Below are 24,034 nucleotides of genomic sequence, written 5' to 3'. Positions count from 1 at the left end.
TCTTACTTAACTAGGTTTTATCAATGTGTAAATTGTACAAAATAATGGGCTTCATTATGACATTTTCATACACGTGTATTTGTACTTTGATCACATTCACCCTCCCCATTGCCCTTTCTTGTTCCCCTTCCTCCTTACTGCTGGTCCCCTTCCTCTTCACAAATTAACTAGTAGTTTTTTTGTCCAATTCAGGGACTGTGTGGACTGTGTGGCAATCGTAGATGAAATAGGTTTCACTAATGGATGTATAACATTTGAACCACACCTCCAGCCCCCTAATAGATGTATCAAAGACTCAAAACCAAAGAAGTATTTCCCATTTCAATCCAAGTTTTAATAATCATTAATTTATTATTCTGAAGACACAAGTTACATCCTTCCCTATACAACTTTTTCATGCAAACTACACAAAAATGTCTTATTTCTAGGAGAATGCTAAGCATATGCTATTTACTAACCTGAAATGTGATCCTATCAAAGGGAATAGCTTTTTAAAGAGACATTAATTTTTTAAATGACAGATTCAAGACCCCAGCCATAGATTTCATACTGAAAAAACTGTACTCCAAGTAGAAATGTGGGAATCTACTTCTCACTGGAAAACAACCATCCCAGTAGATTTTCTAAAACTTAAACACAATTCTTTCAGAGGAAAACAGTATTTATTGTGTAAAATATTAATCAAGGACATAAACCAAAACTAAGACTATTAAAATTGACCATAATACTGACAATTAAGTCTTATCAACTTGATAAGGAAATTCTAGCTAAAGTTAATGAAGTTCCATTAAAATCCTAAGGAAAATACAATTATTGTGACACCATTAAAGTAAAATCAGAACCTTCCAAACCATAGGGAAAGTATAAACATCAGTACAAATCCCTTAGCTTGGAGGCAAAGAATGTAAATTGTGTTGAAACTTAGTCTTGGTGCTTTAGACCCAAAGCCTTACACTGTTACCACCACCCAGAAACTGCAATGAGAGGCGCCATCCAATGACTACCTGGAATTAAATTATATAACATGACTTTCTGCTTGTCAGCAGAACAGAGACTAATGAGACATTTAACCTTCTTGGTGCAAATTATACAATCAAACCAGATAATCTTGGCCAGTAAGAGGCCTGTTCAGAGAGGTCAATTTTCTATCATACTGCATCAGTAACAAATTTGGAGGGGTTAAATTTTCATCAATAACACCACTACCAAAACAGCAAATTCACAGCACTTTCAAAGGCCCCATGTTGAGAAAAATAAAAGTTGAGAGAAACACAATATTTCATTTACACTTTACTAGCTTTTCCAGTGTTTGAGAGATATGGGGTTTCAATGATCTAACATACATAGGACAGAAGGTGGACTTAAAATGTAGTAAACAAATATCTTGATTTAATCAGTCTGTAGGGTGTAGTTTTTCAATCTATCGGTGTAGTTTTTCAGCCTATTCGTAGCTACTCTTGTCAGTCTCCATACAGGCGATCTTAAAATTCACAGGGAACACCTAAGTAACCTAAAATTACAGAAAAAAAAGTTAATTTACTTGTTCCATAAACTTCAGTAACTGTATGTATGCCCACATTCTAATCCGTCCCCAGGAATGAAGAACTTCCCATGTGTTCCCAATCAGTGGCTCAAATGAAATGTAAAGGGTGCCCTAGGGATTAATTCAGTCAATAACAGTTCTCATAATATTTTACTATTTCCTCCAAATCTGGTTGCTGGTTAAGTCAGGTGAACTTATGGCTCCTAAGCTCTTAAGCACTGGTTAAGATTGTGTGGTGAATGACTAGTGGTGTGTCTCAAGAGTGTGCAGAGCAATTGCTTAGCATCTACAAGACCCTGGGTTCAATCCCCAGTGCCACACACACACACACACACACACACACACACACACACACACACAAGATATGTGAGAAAGAAAGATCTTTAGGTTCACATGTATATATGAACATGTAAACCCAGAGGGGCTCTTCTACTGCATTAATGGAGAGAAAGTGCATAGACAAGCTAAGTTATTCCTTTCTGGCAATTCCTGGTAGAAAGGGACCTAACAATTCAGCACTAACCAAGATTTGAATATGCTATTGAACAAGACCTCAGCAAACTCAGTCCACACACCACATCACAGGCTGGAGTAAATATCAACATTAACAGAACTGAGGACCAAAATGAACACACCTTAAAGTTGGAGAGGATAAAGCCTGTGTGTATACTGGTTACACTATTTCATACTGGTTATTTGTAATGGCTCGAGAGAGGCAGTAGGCGAGAAAGATTCCAATTAGCTGAAACAAAATATGAACAAAATTAAACACACACACACAAAAGAGCTTAAAGACCTCAAGATATAGATGGATTCTCCTTTTACTTGTGATTCACCAATAATTTCTTTCCTTGAGTTTTTCTAAACAATTATGTTTAATTGTAGAATGCAAGCAATAGATCATATTCAAATATAGTGAAATTTTACTACTACTGTGACCCAGAACTTCACAACTAACACTGAAGGAAAATTCAAGAGTCATGAGTTTTGGACAAACCGTCAGTTACCAAAACATTAAGATATGGCTTAGAATAAGCATCTTATCCGGTAAAATCTCCATCTATGAGGGCAGGAATTTTCTTGGAAAGCAGTGCTGTAATGGTATAAATGTTCTAGAATACCCGTACTGTCCAACACAGTAGACACTAGTCCCATGTGGCTACTGAGCACTTCAAATGGGGCTAGATCAACTGAAGTTTTAACTTTATTTAATAATTAGAACTGTTCCTACCAGGCTAATGGCTATTGTATTAGTGCATATTTAGATAGTTTGGCATACTACTTTAAAAACATATTGCATTAGTCTTATTTCTATAATGTTGAATTTAAGAAAAAACATGCCCAAAAAATCATTTAGAGCCACAAATCAAAGTTTCCATGATACAGTGAGTAGCACAACTTGGGAAAGACAACTCAATTTGCAACACAGCATCAATGCAAAAATCAGAGGCCATATTGAATATGGGGTTATATGATCTAAACTTTTATAGGCTGGAACTTATATACATACTGGGAGGGGAAGTGGTTTGGTGACAGAATACTTACCTAGCATTTGTGAGGCCCTAGGTTTGATCCCTAGCACTACAAAATTCTAAGTCTTGCTTTTTGTAGTTTCAAGGTGTGACTGGCCATGACAATGGGAATAAAAATTTAGAGTGCCCTGTAGTTGTGGAAACAGTGCAGGAAAACATAAGACCCAAGATATACCCTCTTAAAGAAAAAAACCTAAAAAATGTTAATCACAAAATCAAAATTAAGAAAAACAAAAGTATTTCTGTACCTTGATGGGAAACTAAAGAGTTTCGTGAAGATGTGACTTCTTTTACACTGCCCTCCTTATCCAGCCTCCTTAGCAAAACTTTCAAGCCTTAAAAGTGAAAACCTTCCAGTCTATACCTACAAGAAGGATGAAACATTTCCCAAGGAACAAGAGGACTTACCTGGAAGCAAGCAACTCCAAAGGAAATTCCAGCAACAACTCCCATTTCTGACTCTATAATGGTCATTACTTTTATAAAACAACCCTAATAGAAGAGGTAAAAACATTAACACAAGCAATCGTGCTTTCCTTTGTGGTAACAAATACTTTGATCATACACCTCCACAAAAAAGATGAGCTTTGTCATTTTTATTGAAATCTACTCTCTTTTATATGCTCTCAATCCCAACCATTTCCTCCTTTCGAGTTGTGCATTTGAAAGTGTTACTTGCCAATTGTATGAAATAAAGTCCTGCCTGCTCTGCCTATTTCACATTATGTGTATTGATATGAGTAAAAATTAAATAATAAGTCAACTTTGTATTCAGTTAAGTCCTCAAATATTGTCAAGTAAAAAAATTTAAAGGGCTCCTTACTTCATTGTTTACTTTATTTGCATCTCTCTGTGGAGAACAATCTTCAACTTTACAGCAACTTTTGGGAAATCCTGCTTCTGAATAATAATTAGTATCTTTCCAATCTCTATAATCGGTGACACCGCAACAATGCAACTGAAAAATCCAACAAAACATTTATAGTCCATATTACAATGCTGTAGTCAAACATTTAACCTAACATCATCTTTTATGACAATTCATGCCCAAAACAACACTTACTGTACTCAATGATCTTTACAATTGATTCAAGAGATTTGCAACTGTTTCTAACATGAAGGGTGACAGTTTTGGATTGGTCTTATTTCCTGCTACAGTTGGCACTAACATTTGTCTACGATGTAAGTGGGTAAGGACGAGAACAGGGACACATGAGGAGAATGAAGGGAACACAGATATGCCACTTCTTTCCCAAACAAGTGGACAATATATAGTAGCCTGGATCTATCTTTCCCTAAGAAGCAATAAGAAATGTGTTTCCTCTTAAAAGCCACCATCTATGACTACTTACCGTGCTTTGGATCTTGTCTACGGCTTCACTTCTATAATCTCCTGTAGAGTTGTAGTACTTCAAAGCCCTTTCATAATTACTCTTAAAGCTGTTCTTAATCTACAGAAAAGAAACACAATGTCTATAAACAAATATTCTAGAAAGATCTTTTGGTTTCTAGGTCAAATAAATTCTCACATCTGGCCAATGGTTGTATCTTTAATGTATGATAATTAACTTCCATGGTTTAATCCTGTCTTCTAAAGGACATAGTTTAGCTGAGGGAACTAAGTAAAACACTACAACACAATATGAAAACCACTGCAAGTTCAAAGTGCTGTGAGAACATTTATCCAAATAGCAGCTCTATACTGCCTGCTTCACCCCTAACCCCCAAATATTTCTCCACTTTGTACAAGTTTAATGTCTATACAATTAAACTACAAAAACCTTACTTTGGGAAACTGCACTAACAGTTTATAAAATACTCACTGAATGACTTCCAAACAACCACAGATTTATTTGATTTCAATATTATTTTTAATATATCATTTTTAAGCTTTTGATGATTTGCATTAAGTATATCCACTCTTTTAAAAATACATGCCTTAAGTAGAGAAGGTATCAATTTTGTACTTTATTTTCCTATCTGTAACTGGACACTCATGTAATTATGTATGCCTTTTTTCTGGTGATTATCAGTCTACAAATTTCTAAGCAACTGTGATTTTGAAACTATAATTCTAGCTACACAGGAGGCAGAGATCAGGAGAATCACAGTTCAAAGCCAGCCCGGGCAAACAGTTCATGAGATCCTATCTCGAAAACACCCAACACAAAAATGGGTTGGCAGAATGGCTCAAGTGGTAGAGTACCTGCCTAGCAAGCATGAAGCCCTGAGTTCAAACCCCAACAATGCCAAAAAAAAGTTGTCTAACTCTGTTACATAAATTAATCCATTTTTGTCTTAGAAGATAAATTTTAACATATTAGGTTCCCTAATTCAGACTTACCTCATGTCTGAAAACAAATCCTACAATGGCAGCAACCAGTTCCACCAAAAATATGAGAGTCAGAAACATTGCATACTGTGGGATAAAAAGAAAATCCAAGTGAGCATAAATAAGATATACCACAGCTGTAAAAGAAGCCAAAGGAAAAAAGTATTCTGCTCAACCAGTTTAACATATTTTTTATTGGAAAGGGCAAGGAAAACAATATCAAAGTATCTATTTTGAAAATCGAAATTGGCAGCTGCACTTAGTAAGTTCTCATAAATAAAGGACAAGAAAAATTGTAAAAAAAAAAAAGTTGTAGCCAGTTCCAAGAAACAATGCTTAGAACATGTAAGCCTTTTCTAAGAAAACCTAGAATATTCTAAGGAAAACAAGGACTCACCAGTTTCAGCATCCATGCAGAAGCTCGGCAGGTAGCAAAACAACCAAAGGTGCCCAAAAGAATAATGACAGTGCCAGTGCCAATAAGCACAAAAGGGACATTGGTGGCCTTCTCATTTAAGAGGGAAAAATAATTTTCCAGGCTCACCTTGCCCCAAATGCCAACAGCAAGAAGGATTACACCAGTGATCTATGCGAGAAATCAGACAATATAAACAGTTAGGCACAGTATACTCTAGCATCTTCAAATCACAAACCAGGAAATACTTAAGACACAATGGGTGTGAGAATTTATTCAGCAGTCTGATATCAGGCCACGGAGCTGTGGCTGAGACATGGCAGACAAGAGGGGAGGGTGAAAGAGGGCAGGAAGAGGACCTGCTCACAAAGGTAGGCTGTGGACTCTTATCAAAATTCTTAAAATTCATCTGTTTTACTGTGTGAGCACAACCCCTTGGCATATTTGCCCTGGGGATCAAAATTTTCTTAACCATTTTACTCCCGCCTTAGGAAGAAAACCTTCATGAAGGGAAAAAAAGTGTTTCAGAGTGCCAGAGACTTCTCCCATCCCCCATCCCATGCCCAATTTAGGGATGAACACGAGATACAAAGGCAGGGTACACAAAAGCAATCCCAAGGATAGGCTGGCGGGAGTGAAGCCATACCATACTTACCTGCGAAACACTCCCGTCTTATGAAGCAGTGAAAAGAAAGACACTATTATGCAAGCGAGCCCTCAAAGGGGCAAACCTTGCCTCTCCAAAGGTTCAAGGACATCCTTGGGTGCTGTGGAGGTATAATTCCCTTCCTCGCCTCCAGCACCTAACTCGAACGCCTGGGACGGGTCCCAGTTTAGCCTGTCTGCAGCTCTTGTCCCGCATCCCGACCCCAGCGTCCACGCTATGCCCGAGCTCCAGGCTTGGGGCCCAGCCGTTCATCGCTAGCGCCGGGGCCCCAGAAGCGACGCCCGCCTAAACCCCACCTCACTCTGGACCCGAGTTCCCTCCGCTCTGGGTCACACCCCTCACCCAACCCCCGGGATCCGCGACCGTCACTGTCTCTCACCCAAAAGATGAAAGTGTAGATCAAGAGAACGCTCTTGAAACAAGTAATGACTGGTTTAGTCTGCAGTCTCCGAGATGGGGACGCCATGACTAGCCCGAGACCCTACACCACCGAACCCAGCGACAGAACACAGCAAACGAGACGCGGAGCCCCCGAGTTTCCCCGGAAACTGCCGAAAACTTACGAGCGTCTGCAACTGAGAAGAGCCGGAAACACCGTACAATATCTAGAGGGTAAAGTCCGGTAGGCTGTCCGGAAAGTGGCGACAACTTCCGAGCGCCCCCTACTGAAGTTACTGAAAACAATATGCAAAGATTCTAGTATCGGGAATTTCAGATCTTTTTCTATTTTTTCTCTTCTAAAGAATCTTTCCTGCCCCCACCCCCTTCTGTCCTGTCTATAACTTTACCACGTTGTTTCTATCACCAGCACCGCCAGTACTACTGTATAAGATTAGGCTTCCCTGGCCCCTAGTGCCCTAGAAAGGAGAAAGAAATGACAAAGAAAAAGAGGTTAGAAGCGACTTAAGTACGTGTTATTACATGGGAAAATACCCACAAGATATATATTTCCAAAAGAAAGCAGATTGCAAAGTAATACATGCAACTGGATGTATTTAGACAAGCAATGAAAGGAAAAGTGAAATTCACCTAAGTGAATTAGCCTTATTTTTTCCCGTCTTGTTTTGTGCTTTTCGATTTTTGAACATTGTTTTTATGAAGTGGATGGGAAGGGGGGCATAAGAATGAACGGATTGAGGGAAATAATCACTTGTTGAAAGAATTCCAAACCTAGAATTCCAAAATTAAAGATAATTGTGCATTTTAGAATTTCCTTCAGGACTTTGCAAAACTCCATTATCCCTCTCCTCTAGTATCCACTAAGTAATTGGAAAGTCAGTCGAGAGGAATGTAAGCACAGCCACTACCTGCAAAATTGTCAAAAGGGAGGATTCTTCAGCGAATTCAGGTAAATGTGGTGCCATTTAAATGCTAAAACTGAAAGGCAGTGTATATTCCAGCCTCATGATTTTTTTCCCATTAAGAACCAGCTGATCACAGAGGTTAAAACTTAAGGTCACACAACTAACAGCAAAGACAAAACTTGAGATTCCTGGGCTTTCTAATTCTGTCTGCCTATTATATAAGCTACATGTGGTACTTGGCTTTGGGATACCTGCCTCTCCCCAAGGAAATTCTCCCAATTGTTTGAACTTCCTAGAACTTGAGCCTATGTTTTGTTCCTAAGCCATTAAACTGCTTACCGGATGGGAATCAATTACCAAAAAGTTTCCTTCCCCATATGTCCAGAGGAAGCCCTGAATCAACCTTAATGGTAGAGTGAAATTAAAAATCATTTAAAAATCAGACCTCTTCACATTCTCCTCAACAATGGTAAAACGAAAATGAAGGCTCTTTTTCTTTTTGGCTTGTCTTCAAGAATGGTTAGATGCAAAGACAGACAAGTGTCCAGGGAGTTAAAAAGACTAGAAAACTTGAATCGTGCAAATTAGCAGAGCCATCAAAGATATTTAAACTTACTTCAATCTTTAAAATAGGGATAAATCTTTATTTCATAAGAGACGTAGGTGCAAGAGCTTAACCTGATACACAGGAATAAGTGCACATATTTATCAAGCTATAAATATTGTGAGTTAATTCTATGCTTTTCATTAATGGAGAAAAAGAAATGAGCTTAGACATTACAGATTCTCACTGTTTCCTGCTTTCCGGCACCTTTTAGGCTTGAATAGTGACCAAATAATCGTTTCAGATTGCTCTCAATTTAAAATAGATCATTTACTGTGCATGGGAACCTCAGGGTAGGGATTTCTTTTTTATCCAGTCAGATTCAAAACACATTTACAAAAATGATTTAAATACAAATGAATTAATGAAGTGGTATAGGCATCCTAGTCTCTCTTTTTACTCAGGGACATTAAAAAAATTCAATTCCTAGCGTTTATCTTTCTAGAAATGAGGGAAAAAAGAGAGACCATTATTGGGCATGAAGACTTAATTGTCACTATAGTGCAAAATGCATACTTTGTGAAGCTTTCTGTAAAAACATATCCTTATATAGGAAAAACAGTTACCTGTAGGAAATCTGAACTGGAACGATCAGCAATAATATAGATGTATATATTCCATTATCCATACAGAGACAAAGCATTAAAGTTTTTAAATTGGCCATCTCTAGTAAGTTATATATGGCTTTTAAAGTGTGAAAGGGGAAGTGCGGACGGAGGATCCCGAGTCGGGTCCCGAACCAGGAGCAGGTCTCTGGGCTCCGGGCTGGGGGCGGCCTCTGGGTTGCCGCAATGGATGCCTCCTTCGGCTCTGCTCCATGCTCGACCTGTCCTGCTTGGCGTTCTCCGTGCTGCTGCTGGTGCAGCTGACAGACGCCGCCAAGAATTTTGAGGATGTCCGATGTAAATGTGTCTGTCCTCCCTATAAAGAGAATTCTGGGCAAATTTATAATTAGAACATACCCCAAAAAGATTGTGACTGCCTTCATGTTGTGGAGCCCATGCCTGTGCGCGGGCCTGATGTAGAGGCATACTGTTTGCGCTGTGAGTGCAAGTACGAGGAGAGAAGCTCACAATTAAGGTTAGTATTACAATTTATCTCTCTATTTTGGGGCTTCTGCTTCTGTACATGGTAGATCTTACCCTGGTTGAGCCCATACTGAAGAGGCGCCTCTTTGGACACTCACAGTTGATACAGAGTGATGACGATGTTGGGGATCACCAGCCTTTTGCAAATGCCCATGATGTGCTGGCCCGCTCCCGGAGTCGAGCCAATGTTCTGAACAAGGTAGAGTATGCTCAGCAGCGCTGGAAACTTCAAGTTCAAGAGCAGCAAAAGTCTGTCTTTGACCAGCACTTAGTCCTCAACTAATTGGGAATGGAATTCAAAGAGACTAGAAAAACAGCAGACAATTGGAAAGAAGTAACCGAGTTTTCCTGGGTTTTATTTTAATACCCTGTTGATTTCACCAACTCTTGCTGAAGACTCAAAATTGGAAGCAAAAACATGCATAGTATTTTTTCTTGTTAATGTATCAATGGAGACATTTTTAAAAGCACACAGCTCAAAGTCAGCCTATAAGTCTTTTCGTACTTGTGACTTTTACTAATAAAATTAAATCTGCCTGTAAAATAAATAAATAAATAAAGTGTGAAAATAAAATATAGTATTTTTCTCTCCATGTTTTGACCTACATATGTAATTTAATAGAAAAAATACTGTATTTATTGTGAACCTATGTAATGTGAATATATTGGTCTGTGTCGTTACTGCACAGAATGTGTTAAGGTATGGTTTCTCAACTAAAGTGTAAACTCTCTGAGAGCAGACACTGAGTGTCAAATAAGTGCATGTTATCTCTAGAGGAATGAGATTAGAAAACAATACCAATTCCCTAACTCATCGCCATCTACACAAGCTACCATCACAAGGGACCACTTATTGTATCACTATTGCAAAAAAGTCTTGTTTTCGTGGTAGAGAGGTGGCTGCCCAAACTTTTCTGCTTGAGAGTTTGCTTTAAACATATACCACAGAACCAGAAAACAGGAAAGTTCCACTGACTTAGTCACACAGAGCTTCCCTGTGCTTTGAATATTGACCTAGGACCAGTTCCTATAACATCCAGCCAGACGTCTGAGTTCTAAGGGAGCAACTATTGGAGAGTACTACCAAGCCTTATACTAATTTTTTATTCTAAAATTAGAAAGGCCTGACACACAAATATATAGAAAGAATGGATACATGATGTATCTACATACATTATATACTCCTATAAACACTTTGGGACAAAGTCATTAGGAAACATAGCAGACATTCAACTTTTAGTAACACATATACCACAGCTACAGGAGAGAGGCTTAAGGGGAGGGTGGCTCTAAGTATATGCAAAGCTTTCTTTTTAGGCTAAATGACCCTATCGGAGGGGTTCTTGTACTAAAAACAAGTATGAAAGAAAGTCTTGCTGGCTCCTTGTCATCTATCTTAAACCGAAAGTTTCCTCTGAAGCTTGGGTACCTTGTCCTGGGATTTTCATTGTGAGCTGAAAGCAAAGAAATATTTCTGTGACTGAAGAAAAAAAACAAAATATCTAAAGCAAAAACCACATCTTATTTCCAAGAATGTGTTGACTTTCCTCCTCTCCCTTCCTCTGCCACTCACAAGGCTGCTTTGTTTGAACAACAGTCAGTGCCAAATTAAACCAAAGGCTGACATGGAAATTAATATTTCTATGACCACAACACCTTGCACCACTGCCTCCCACCCTGCTGCATCTGCTTGTTCTCCTGCCATACCACCAAGCTCAGAATTTCAGTTAAGTTCAAACCTCGCCTGAGTATAGGTACAAACTCTAGCCGAAAGGACATCTAATCCCATATATGACAATTTAAGAAATGTTTCTCTAAGATATAAAATAAATTTATTCTATTAATAATGGCTGTAATAGTGAGCACCTACTGTGTACAACCACTGTTGCTGAGGACTAGATACCTATCAACTCATGCATACATCACAAAAGCCCTATTATGAGGTAGATGCTACCACTTCCCTGATTTTACAGATGAAGAAACAGGTTGAAGGAGGCTAAGTAACTTGCCTGGGACTAAGCCCGGCCTACTTCTGTTTCCTTCATCAGAAACAGAACCCATTTTGAGATGAAACATGGCTGCTGTTTTATAAACAGCTATCTTGACTCAGAACAACCCAAGCAAAAACTACCATTGCTCAGACATTTAGCCACAAACAAGGGCTCTTCAAAGCCCCTGAAGCACAAGGGGCTCTATGGATGATTGGCCCAGTTCTGTCTCGCTCTTGAGGGTTTTCTGTTGAATTTTACTTTTGCCTTCATTCCAATAACCCACTTACCGAGAAAGAACAAGATGGAGAGTTCATTTTTCTGGTTCAGCCTTTTAATTTTCCCCCTTTCTGAGCACAAAAACATATTTGACACCAAAAATGTAGGAAATGCCTTTAGTATTGTTGTCCCTTGTTTTACATTCAACATTTAGTAGGGATTTGTGTCCCTTCCATACCAACTTCCTGTAACCTTCAAGATTAGGTTTAAATGGTTTTCTTTGGCACACATCAGGCAAAGGGAAATGACAAACAAGAACTCACTTTTAAGTCAGACCTGCCTTGTGGCAGCCATCCCCTACCCCTGCTAAATCTCCCGTCACAATCTCAACCCATTTCCCACTGCTCTTCCAATGAGAATTTTCAGCTCCACAGCAAACCAATATGATTATTCCCCCCAAAAAACAAGGCCTTCACCCCAACTCAATGGAAATGTTCCTCCTTCCACATCTCACCTTCTCAAACATCAGTTCTCATAGTCCAACCACACACTTACATTAACTCAGACCTTAACTCAATTACTGCAGCACCTGCTTTGCATTTCTACTTACCTATTCTACATCCTGCTCTCTAGATGTTCAGAAACTATAGAAGAGCGAGTGTGGCAGGGCCCCTGCACCCTCTTTTATGCTCTCCTTAGCACCCTAGCACATAATGCTCAATTGACGAGTTCATTAGGTTCTTAGCCAATCCCTGTGTAGCTTACTGCTCATCAAGGTCATAGCTGGTCTCTAGGGGTAACTTCATAGTTGTTATTCAATGATTGGTTATTTAAATTAAATTAAAAAACTAAATGTCAAGTCATTCCAGTATCACATTCATAAAAGCAGGAAAAAGTAAGTTGAGTTGCTACATAATGTCATGAGACATTCCTACTGTGTGTTTTAGGAATGAGTTTAAAAAAATGAGTATTTCACTCAGTATATTTTATCTCTTATTCACATGAATAACCTTAACATTTTCATTTTTTAATCCCTTTTCTGGCATCCCTTCAATTACCTTTGGCTAAGTGCCTATTATGAAATTTAAAATCACCTCCTACTTATTTTCTTAAACTCTTATACCATCTAATACCATATAATTTCATCAGTTAATGCCTATCGTCAGTTTAAAAGTTAGTTTCTAGAATAGGAATATCTTTTTATTCTCTATTATCTCTTGTATGTTCCCATTATTCCTTCTCTGAAATTCTATTCTATAGCTATTTTTCATTTGCTTTTTTCTATCCTCTTTTTAGATTCTCCACAAATCCTTTCCATCTCTGATCTTGCCTTCTTCAAAATTCATAATACATAATCAGGGATACATAGAAATGTATGAAATAACTTTTTTTAATGGTAGTAGGGCTTGAACTCAGGGCTTCACACTTGCTAGGCAGGCATTCTACCACTTGAGTCAATCCACCAGCCCTGCTTTGTGCTGAGTATTTTTGAGATAAGTCTCACCATCTATTTTTGCCTGGGCTGGTTTGGAACTGTGATCCTCCTGATCTCTGTCTCCTGAGTAGCTAGGATTGCAGGTGTGAGCCACCAATACCCGGCAAGAAGTAAATATCTTGGGGGGGAGTACTGGGGTTTGAACTCAGGGCCTACACCTTGAGCCACTCCACTAGCCCTTTTTTGTGAAGGGTGTTTTTGAGATAGGGTCTAGCAAACTATTTCCCTGGGCTGGCTTAGAACTGTGATCCTCCTGATCTCTGCCTCCTGAGTAGTTAGGATTACAGGCACGAGCCACAGGTGCCAGGTGAGAAATAAATGATATCAAAATTTACAATTCCAACTCTGTTTTCTAGGAAATTTATTTCTAGTCTACCCTTGTTGAGCTATGCTGAGATCTTAGATAGGTAGGTCAGTTTCCACATCTAATATTTTTCAAAACAATACCATATTGACTGCTAAGGGGTTTTATATGAAAAGTCTTAAAGTTGAAGATACTGAACTTTAATAAATACAGTATATATTTTTTCAGAATCTTTGTCTTATCTTCACAACCAAACCCCATAGAGAAGCATTTTATATCTCCATATTGTCTAACATAGTGTTTCCCATACATAGTAGGTGCTGCAGAAACTTTTAAAAAAATTATCCCTACTCATTTAAGGTGAACATTCCATATTACGCATCCCAGTGTTTCCCAGGAATGCTGTCCCTCTCCTCTCACTTATCCCCTTACTTTTGTCTCCCTGTGATTTCCATATTCTTCTTCCTTCACTTTCTTCTTTGACCTCTCTCTGTCATCCCTGTGTTTCACTCCTTCCAGCTGTAAGTGGGATTGAGACGTTATGCAGGCAGGATCCGCATCCTAGCATGTACTAGGCTCTGTGTTAGGGGCTGGGAATATAGAGAAGAGACAGACAAGGTCCTTGTACTCTAGGCCCTAATAGCTTACTAGGGGATCGAAGACAAATAAAGAACAATGACAATAAGTGTGATAAGTCCTATAATAGAGATGTGTACAGAGTGTGCTATGAGAGAAAAGGATGGCAAAGTAAACCACCTCTGACTGGGATGAGCTGGGGCAGCTTCTCAGAAGATAGAGCTTCAGCAGGCCAAGAAAGGAAGGAAGGGAATATAGGGCTAAAGAAATGTGTCTGTGCAAAGGCACAAAAGAAGAAAAGGAAGAGCAAGAAGTTCAGTGTGCACAAGCTATTATTACCTATACTCTCTCTCCAACAAAATTAGAGATAAGGGCAAAATAGTTTCTGCTTGGAAGTGAGGGGGTGGCGGGGAGAGGGAGGGGGTGGGGTGGTTAAGGGAGGGGGTGGGGGGAAGGGGGGCAAATGACCCAAACATTGTATTGTTAGGGTATGAGGCCGGCCACCTTCTGAAAGGACAAAGGATACTCAAGACAAAGGAAGTCACAAGGCGAGGTTTATTTCTAGCCAGCTAGGGTCCGAGCATCTGCCTGACACAGCAGGTTTCAACAAGGACCCTGAATGCAAAGTTTAAGCAGGTCTTATACTCTTTAAAGCATCAATCATTGTCACATAGGAATTCCTCATGCCCCTGGGGTCACATTTTCCTGATCTTGCCCACATCCTGGTGGTGGGGTAATATTATTTATTGGGAACTGGAGAAACACCAGAGGTTTACTTATCGGGTTACAAGGAATGTGTTCTCCCATAAATTAGGGGTTAGTAGTGGAATAGAAACCTAAGGTTTAGATAAGAACAGCAGGGGAGTCCTGTTTTGGAAAGTTTATTTACAAGTGGAGACAAGGAAAGGCAGGAATGGTGCTTATCTCTGCATGGTGCCTTTCATCTCGGTCCCGAACTTTTGCATGGCTCTAATGGGCAATTCCTCACAGCTCTGTCTGAGGTTACAGCTTTTAATTGACAGTTTACCATGTTTTACAACCCTGTTTCAAGGCTATCTTCCTCTCCACGAGGTTACCCAAGGGTCATGCCAGTTATAGCTGATTTTTAGGCTAGGTGGGCTGCAAGTTAAAGTACCCCAACATTCCCCCCTTTAGATGTTCATAATGAGGAATCATGCTTATTTGGATGATACGCGTAAACATTTTCAGGGCTAGGTAGCCCTTCATATTGCTGTCTCAGGACCATGAGTTGGATTGTACTAACTTGATCTTTTACAAAGGTCACTAGCTTATTCAGAATGCATGGACCGAAAGTTAGGATAAGCAGCAGTGTAACCAAGGGACCCACCAGGGTGGAGACCAAGGTAGTAAACCAGGGGGACCTATTGAACCAAGCTTCGAACCAACCTTCTTGGGCTTCTCTTTCCCACTTCCTTTTTGCCAGTCCTTCCCTCACTTTAGACTAGACTCCCTAACTACTCCTGAATGATCAGCATAGAAACAACATTCCTCCCCTAAGGCGGCACATATTCCCCCCTGCTGAAGGAACAATAAGTCTAGCCCCCATCTGTTCTGAAGTACTACCTCAGATAGGAAGGTAAGGGATTTTTCTAGGTGACTAATGGAGGCTTCTATTCTCTCTATATCCTCGTCTATGGCTGCATGCAGTGAGGACATCCCGCTATGTTGAGTAGCCAGGGAAGCTATGCCAGTTCCTGCTCCAGCCACTCCTAGGCTAAGTAGGGTAGCAATGGTTAATGCAGAAATAGGCTGTCTCTTTTTTCTTTCACCTGTTCCTGTATTCCAGTGTGAATATAGGCTCTCCTCAGAATGATAGATGATGCGGGGCAGCACAGTCACTAGGACACAGAATTCCTTGGAGCCATTAAAGACATTAGTCAATAGGCAAGGGGTGAGCCCAGACTGTGAGCATATCCACCATCCATTGTCTTTTGGAATTACCCACTTAATACCATCGCCCCAGGTGGGGTTGTTATCTACAACAGCACATAGGTCCTGTTTTCCCGCCGGCACCTTCCCTAAGCAGGTTCCTTGGCTGCTCACTTGTTGTATGGTCAGACCTCTCTTACGATTTCCCCAGGAACATTGAGTGGGGTTTTCACTAGTCAAGACATTGTAGGTGGCATTTAGTCCTATTGCCTCATAGAATGGGGGCCTCACATCATAGCACAACCAGCAGGAGGTAGTCATATTAGGGCTGGTGTGGTTCAATGTTAGGAATGCGACATTTACCAAATTCCAAAGGGGCTGGGCCCAGTAGTGGGGCTGGGCCTTCCCAGGGAAGTGCCAGTTCCTAGCGGTCCTGGAGTTGTAATACTAGCATTTGAGTGAGGTCGGGAAGGGACCGGGGTTGTGCGAGGTCAGGGAGGCGGCTCCACATAGGGTGGCTTAAGTACTTTATTGGGGCCTATCGCCCGAGTAGGGGCTGGTTGCTGTGTGAGCCGGATGGTAAATAGGGCTCCCTGGTCTTGGGCCCCAAGCCTCATCAGGTCATAGCGGCGAATTCCCCAGATGAGGCCTGATATCCATCAAGTGTCAGCTTTACCTTTTTCTGTAAATTTGATTTTTACAAGGTCACAGCAGGGCCTCCAGCGGCTTCTTTGTTCTGTTATACAGCCCTTAGACACAGTAATTAGGTCTGTTTTTTCAGGGGATGGCCACCAGATGTTGCCAGTGGACACACAGGACCAGGAAGCACAAAAATAATTTGATGCCCCCCACACTGTTTACTATTACTTTTACCTTTTAGGTGTCCTGGACAGACATAAAAGTTATCCTTCAGAGTCCCTGCACGGGCCACCAGTTTTGTCAGATCAAAAGTTAAATCGGGGAACCAGACATTGGGAGGGGTCACCCTGGAGGTCTGAGTGAGAATCTCCCCTGTGGATGTATCTATGACCACCCAGGTGAGGTGGTAGGGCTGGTGGGGATTATGGTTCTGGGCAGGTCCCACCCAGCATAGACACAGAAGGCTTAGAATGCGCAGGAGGAATTTTATCATCTTGCTGGCTAATGGGCCTTGGGGTCTGCCCTGGTCCGGAGGTCACTGCAGGGGGGCGTTGAAAGTCGCGTGGAGAGTTGCTCTGTATGTCTCCTGGGCCGGATGAGCTTCAGTTTTAATGGATTATTGGTGTGTTGCCATGCTATCCACTCTCTAGCCTCTTCCTGTTCTTGCTGACTGGCTTGACGCACGTGGGAGTGATGGACCAAAGGCCCAACGCCGTCAACCTTAAGAGCAGTGGGGGTAACCAGAATGACTATGTAAGGGCCCTTCCATCTTTCTTCTAAAGTGCGGGCTCTGTGTCTCTTTACCCATACCCAATCCCCTGGGACGATGCCATGTTCCGGGTTTGATGCATCTTTGGTCTCATACAAGGAGCACACTAAAGGCCAGATCTCTCGTTGGACCTCCTGTAGGGCCTTTAAGCTAGCCAAGTAATTTGGGGCCATACTGGGGTCTTGGTCCGGTAGAGCTCAGACGACAATGGGGGGCAGAGCCCCATATAGAATTTCAAAAGGTGTCAATCCATGTACATATGGTGAATTTCTAGCCCGGAAGATGGCATAGGGTAGGAGGGCCACCCAGTCTCCGCCAGTCTCGATGGCTAATTTAGATAAGGTCTCCTTCAGGGTCCGATTCATTCTTTCTACCTGCCCTGAGCTCTGGGGGTTATATTCACAATGCAGTTTCCAATTAGTCCCACTGCCCGGGCCAGCCCTTGTAGGACGTTACTGATGAAAGCCGGACCGTTATCAGAGCCTAGAGTTTCGGGGATGCCATATCTGGGTATGATTTCCTCCAGCAAAACCTTAGCTACAACCTGAGCAGTCTCTCATTTTGTAGGAAAGGCTTCCACCCAGCCTAAGAAGGTGTCTATCAGAACCAACAAATACCTATACCTATACCTTCCCGGCTTCATCTCAGTAAAATCCACTTCCCAGCTCCATCCTGGCACCCTCCCCCGTACCCGTGTACCTGTATGTAGGAGTCCCTTTTTGCTGGGTTTCATAGCCTGGCACCCAGCACATTGGTCCACAATCCTTTGAATCTGGGCTGTTTGGTGCGGGAACCGGAGGCAGGCCGACTCAAGGAGGGCAAGTAGTTTCTTCTTGCCTAAATGGTTGGCTTGATGTAGGTTGGAGAGGAGAAACAGTCCTAACTTTTCAGGAAGGATCAGTCGCCCTTCGTCATCACGATACCAGCCTTGCTGGTTGGACTCCAGGCATCGGTGACCTTGGATCCACTGTCTGTCTTCCGAGGTGTACTCAGGTCACCGTGGCAAGCGCGGAAGCTCAGGCACAGGTAAAGTCAGCGCTAGGGTTGTGGAGGCCAAAGCAGCGTTTCGGGCCACTTCGTCCGCTTGCCGGTTCCCCATAGCTTCTGGAGTCTGGGAAGACTGGTGACCAGGAACGTGTACTACTGCCACAGCCTGAGGCTTCTGCACCGCGATCAGTAGTCTCTGGATCTCTGGGAGGTTACGTAGCTCCTTTCCTTCCGCTGTAATGAAACCCCTTTCCCGGTAGATGGCGCCATGTACATGGACGGAGCCGAAAGCGTAGTGGCTGTCGGTATAAACAGTCACTTGTTTTCCCTCAGCCCGCTCGAGTGCCTCTGCCAGCACGATCAGTTCAGCCTTCTGGGCTGAGGTCCCCGGGGGCAATGGGGCACTCCAAATTATGTTCCCACCTTGGTCCACCACCGCTGCCCCCGCCTTATGTACCCCATCTGAGACGAAGCTACTCCCATCTGTATACCATACCAGCTCGCTGTTGGGTAGGACTAGGTCCTGAAGATCAGGGTGCACTTGGGTGATTTCAGCTATGATCTCTTGACAGTCATGTAGGGGGGCTTCCAGGTCCGGATTTGGCAGCAAGGTGGCTGGGTTCAGAGAGACTGGTTCGGAGAAGAGGATATGGGGGGCATCCAGCAAGAGCCCTTGGTAATGAGTCAGTCAGGCGTTGGTCATCCATCTACCTGGAGGGTGCTTTAGGACCCCCTCTACTGCATGGGGGGTTACCACCTTCAGATGTTGCCCAAAAGTGAGCTTATCTGCATCCTTTACCATTAGGGCAACTGCCGCTATGATCCGCAGGCATGGGGGCCAGCCTGCTGCAACTGGGTCCAACCTTTTGGATAGATAAGCAACTGGACACTTCCAGGGCCCTAGGCACTGCATTAGTACCCCTTTCGCTATTCCCCTCCTTTCGTCTACAAAAAGGGTGAAGGGCTTTAGAGGGTCTGGCAGCACCAGGGCTGGAGCTCTTAGGAGGGCGGTCTTGAGCTCCTCAAAGGCCTTCTGTTGATCTGGCCTCCAGACCCACAGGGCCTTATCTCTAGTTGCCTCGTATAAGGGTTTTGCCAGTTCAGCATACCCCAATATCCACAGCCAGCAGTAGCCCGCCGTCCCCAGGAACTCACGGACTTCTCGAGCTGAGGTGGGGACAGGGAGTCTGAGAATAGTTTCTTTCATAGCATTCATTAACCATCTGGTTCCCTCTTTTAGTTCATACCCCAGGTAGGTGACTGTTTGTCTACAAATTTGAGCCTTCTTTGCACTGGCCCGATAGCCCAATTTCCCCAGCTCCTGGAGGAGGTCTCCAGTGGCTTGCCGGCATTCAGCTTCAGATGCAGCTGCCAGAAGCAAGTCATCTACATACTGCAAAAGTGTGATGGAACAGTGGCTCCGGTGATATGAGTCCAGATCCTGATTAAGAGCCTCATTGAACAGAGTAGGGGAGTTTTTGAAACCCTGTGGGAGACTAGTCTATGTTAACTGTCCGGGGGTTCCCGTATTTTCATCATGCCATTCGAAGGCAAAAATGTGTTGACTGTTGGGTGCCGAGGCTATGCTAAAAAAAGCATCTTTCAAGTCCAAAGTGGTATACCAAACATGAGAAGGGGGCAAATGGCTCAGCAAGGTATAGGGGTTGGGGTCTGTGGGGTGGATGTCCTCGATCCTCTTATTTATTTCCCTTAAATCTTGGACTGGCCTATAGTCTTTTCCCCCAGGTTTCTTAATGGGGAAGAGTGGAGTGTTCCAAGCAGAACGGCAGGGCTGTAATATTCCGGCCTCCAGGAGATGGTTAATGTGAGGGGCAATCCCCCTCCATGCCTCGGAAGACATGGGATACTGATGGACTCAGATGGGCTGAACCAAAGCCTTGATTTCTACTATTATTGGTGCTCGATGTTTCGCCAGCCCCACACCTGTTATTTCTGCCCAAGCCTGGGGGAAGGTTTGAATCCAATAAGTCATTTCAGGGGACCACTCAATAGGTTTTGGGGGAGGGTCCCACAAGGAGAAAAAGCAATGTTCATCCTCGAGAGACACAGTCAAGACTTGGAAGGGCTGTCCTCGTCCATCCATCACTTTGATTCTATCTGGCTCAAAGTGAATGTGAGCCCTTACCTTAGTTAGCAGATCGCGTCCCAGAAGGGGGGCAGGGCATTCAGGAATGACCAAAAAGGAATGGGACAACTGATGCTGGCCCAAATCCAGCTGACACTTGCTAGTCCATTGATATGCCTTGGACCCAGTGGCTCCTTGCACAAGACTAATTTTCTGAGACAGTGGCCCAGTAGGTTTATTTAGAACTGAATATTGAGCCCCTGTGTCCACCATGCATCTCACGGGCTTCCCCTCGTCTATGGTTACCCAAGACTTGGGGAGGGGTTCCGAGTCCCATCCCCTCTAGTCATTGTCCAATTCAGTTAACAGGACCCGGGTGTCATTGTTGGGCCTGCTATTTAGCCTCAAGTGACCCTGGAGCTTGGGACATTCTCTCTTCCAGTGTCCATATTCCTTACAATAAGCACACTGTCCCTGGCCTAACCGGGGCTGATCTCTTCGGGGATGGGGGGGCCAGTCCGTCCAGAGCCCGGTCCAGCCAAACCTTGGACCCCTGCTAGCAATATTTTAGCCATTTCCTTCTGCTGTTTCTTGTTTTCCTTACTCTGTTGTTCCCTGTCCTTCCTCCGAATCCTTTCTTGTAGTTCCTGATTTTCTTTCCTGATTCTGTCCTCTCGCTCTTCCAGGGTTTCTCGGGTGTTAAAAACTTTTTCAGCTACTTTCATCAGATCCCAGATAGTCATTTCCCGAAGTCCTTCCTGCTTATCTAGTTTCTTCCTAATATCGGGGGCAGCCTGATTTATGAAGGACATTATCAAGGCTGACTGATTCACCTCCACTAGTGGGTCTAGGGGGGGTATACTGTCTGTATGCATCGTAAAGGTGCTCAAGGAATGTGGCCGGGCTTTCATTCTCCCCCTGCACTATCGTTTTTACCTTAGCCAGATTGGTAGGGCGGCGAGCTGCCACCCGGAGGCCTGCCATAAGAGTCTGGCGGTAGACCCGGAGATGCTCCCTACCTTCTGCGTTCCCATAGTCCCAATCGGGTCTGTTTAAGGGAAAACGGTCATCAATCAGGTTTGGCAGGGTAGTTGGTCATCCATTGTCACCGGGACATTCTTTCTGGCTTCAGTGAGAATCCGATCCCGTTCCTCAGTGGTGAATAGAGTCTTAAGTTGCTGCTGACAGTCATCCCATGTAGGACTGTGAGTATGCAAAATGGACTCGAACATATTGGTCAGGCCTCTAGGATCCTCAGAAAAAGGAGGATTCTGGGCTTTCCAGTTGTACAGGTCACTACTTGAAAAGGGCCAATACTGATAGACGCATCCCCCATCAGGACCAGCACTGCCCAGAGCCCATACCGGGAGGATGGGGGGGTGGTGGAAGTGGAGGAGGGCTCCTCCTCCGGAATTTCTTCTCACTGCCTACAGGGCCTGAGTCCCCTCGCTGGTCCAGAGACCGGGGCAGGGGGTGCAGATGGGGAGGCTGATGAATGGGGAGGTTCAGGGGGGGCTTGCCTCAAAATCTAAGTCTATCAAAGACGGATGGGAAGTCGGTTCTTCCTGCAGAATAGGCTTCTTAGGGGAATTAACAGGAGTGGGGGCATTCCCCAACACGGCCAGTATTGTGGGCCAGTCTGTAGGTGCCTCATGGATAAACGGCCGCAGCCAAGAAGGAGGGTCTGCCACATAAGGATGTAGGGATATTGATCAGGGTGGCCATGAAGACCAGGTTTATTAATGACATCGCGGACCTTCTTAGTTGTGTCCAAGGAGAAGGTACCCTGAGGAGGCCAGCCTACATTAAAGGTTGGCCATTCCACTGAGCAAAGGGCGTCAAACTTACCTTTCTTAATTTCCACGCCATAATTGTGTCCCTTAGCACGGATTTCTGAAAAATGACTCAGAAGAAGGGTCTTAGGAGTTACCTGGGTCTGTCCCATGATGATCAGAAGAGATGGACAAAGGACACAACAAAGAACAAAAGAGACAATTCCAGCAGACAAACAAATTCGCACAGGACTCTCCAACATACACAAGTACCGGCTGGTCAACCAGACTACTCTCAGAGGCGTAATTCCATTCACACCAGATTCAGGATCCTTACCCAAAGACCACCCAAATGGCATCCACTGAGGACGTTGGTGCGGCTCCTGACTGTCGGGGACGTTTCCCACGACTTCCAATAGTGAAGCCTCCAGGGCTGTAACCCTTTCCTCTACTCAACGAGAATTCCCAACCAAATTCAGATGGGGACCCCAGGTCCCTCCAAATGGAGGTGGCCAATCCTCCTTCTGCGGTCTTTCCCAATTAAACCTCGGTATCGGAGGCCGTTTGTTCCTCTCAGGGAGGGGCTGATCTCGCTGGGGCCTCCAGCTCTTAGGGTATGAGGCCGGCCACCTTCTGAGAGGACAAAGGACACTCGAGACAAAGGAAGTCACAAGGCGAGGCTTATTTCTAGCCAGCTAGGGTCCAAGCATCCGCCTGACGCAGCAGGTTTCAACAAGGACCCTGAATGCAAAGTTTAAGCAGGTCTTATACTCTTTAAAGCATCAATCATTGTCACATAGGAACTCCTCATGCCCCTGGGGTCACATTTTCCTGATCTTGCCCACATCCTGGTGGTGGGGTAATATTATTTATTGGGAACTGGGGAAACACCAGAGGCTTACTTATCGGGTTACAAGGAATGTGTTCTCCCATAAATTAGGGGTTAGTAGTGGAATAGAAACCTAAGGTTTAGATAAGAACAGCAGGGAGTCCTGTTTTGGAAAGTTTATTTACAAGTGGAGACAAGGAAAGGCAGGAATGGGTGTTTATCTCTGCATGGTGCCTTTCATCTCGGTCCCGAACTTTTGCATGGCTCTAGTGGGCAATTCCTCACAGCTCTGTCCGAGGTTACAGCTTTTAATTGACAGTTTACCATGTTTTACAACCCTGTTTCAAGGCTATCTTCCTCTTCATGAGGTTACCCAAGGGTCATGCCAGTTATAACTGATTTTTAGGCTAGGTGGGCTGCAAGTTAAAGTACCCCAACAGTATGTACATAAGAATAAAATAAAAATAAATAAATAAATAAACTGGAGAGGGAAAGAAAAAGCACACAAAAGTAAAATGATTTAATTTAAAAAAAAAGTTCAGTGTGTGCAGAATGGGGAGTCACAAGATGAATATTCAAAATCAAGCTGAGGACGCAGGTGGAGTGTGCATGTGATGGGTATGGCATGCCATGCTAAGGAGTTCAGACTATACTGTGTGCTGAGGGGGGAGCCAGTGAGGGGGTTATTTTAGAAAGAAAACAACCTTGGTAGAATTATCTTCTCTCTCTCTCTCTCTCTCTCTCTCTCTCTCTCTCTCTCTCTCTCCTCTCTCTCTCTCCCCCCACCCCACACACGTGCATAGTATTTTTTGTGTGTGTAAACAACACAATCTTATCAGAAACTGAAGTCCAGAAAAGTTAGGTCATTGATGGGTGGGTTTGAAAATGTGTCTGACACTGTGCCATATGGATGGAAAGACAACTATATGGTATGGCAACTTGGAGTTCAAGAGAAGTCTCCAGTGGATGTCAAAGTCACATACATTCTTCCCTTC

General features: G+C 43.2%; 1 protein-coding gene and 1 pseudogene across 4 annotated transcripts in view; one reads left to right on the top strand and one right to left on the bottom strand.

The window, feature by feature from the left end:
• Nucleotides 1-312: 312 nt before the first annotated feature.
• Nucleotides 313-24,034, bottom strand: part of Tspan6 (tetraspanin 6) — a 32,324-nt gene continuing 8,602 nt past the window's right edge. The window contains exons 1-9 of one of the 4 annotated variants that reach the window (XM_074064123.1): nt 6,869-7,009; nt 6,478-6,494; nt 5,805-5,993; nt 5,420-5,494; nt 4,428-4,526; nt 3,899-4,033; nt 3,484-3,567; nt 2,179-2,285; nt 313-1,510 (exon numbers count right to left, since the gene is read on the bottom strand). In XM_074064123.1, the coding sequence (XP_073920224.1) occupies nt 2,217-2,285; nt 3,484-3,567; nt 3,899-4,033; nt 4,428-4,526; nt 5,420-5,494; nt 5,805-5,816 (474 nt within the window). In that variant the 5' untranslated portion in view covers nt 5,817-5,993; nt 6,478-6,494; nt 6,869-7,009 and the 3' untranslated portion in view covers nt 313-1,510; nt 2,179-2,216. The other 3 variants (XM_074064124.1, XM_020180409.2, XM_020180410.2) reach the window with 3 other exon arrangements.
• LOC109697046 (transmembrane protein 9B pseudogene) lies at nt 9,100-10,039 on the top strand (annotated as a pseudogene).

Source organism: Castor canadensis, chromosome X (genome assembly GCF_047511655.1).
Source record: "Castor canadensis chromosome X, mCasCan1.hap1v2, whole genome shotgun sequence".
NCBI classification, from domain to species: domain Eukaryota; kingdom Metazoa; phylum Chordata; class Mammalia; order Rodentia; family Castoridae; genus Castor; species Castor canadensis.
This window is presented reverse-complemented; position numbering and strand designations above follow the sequence as displayed.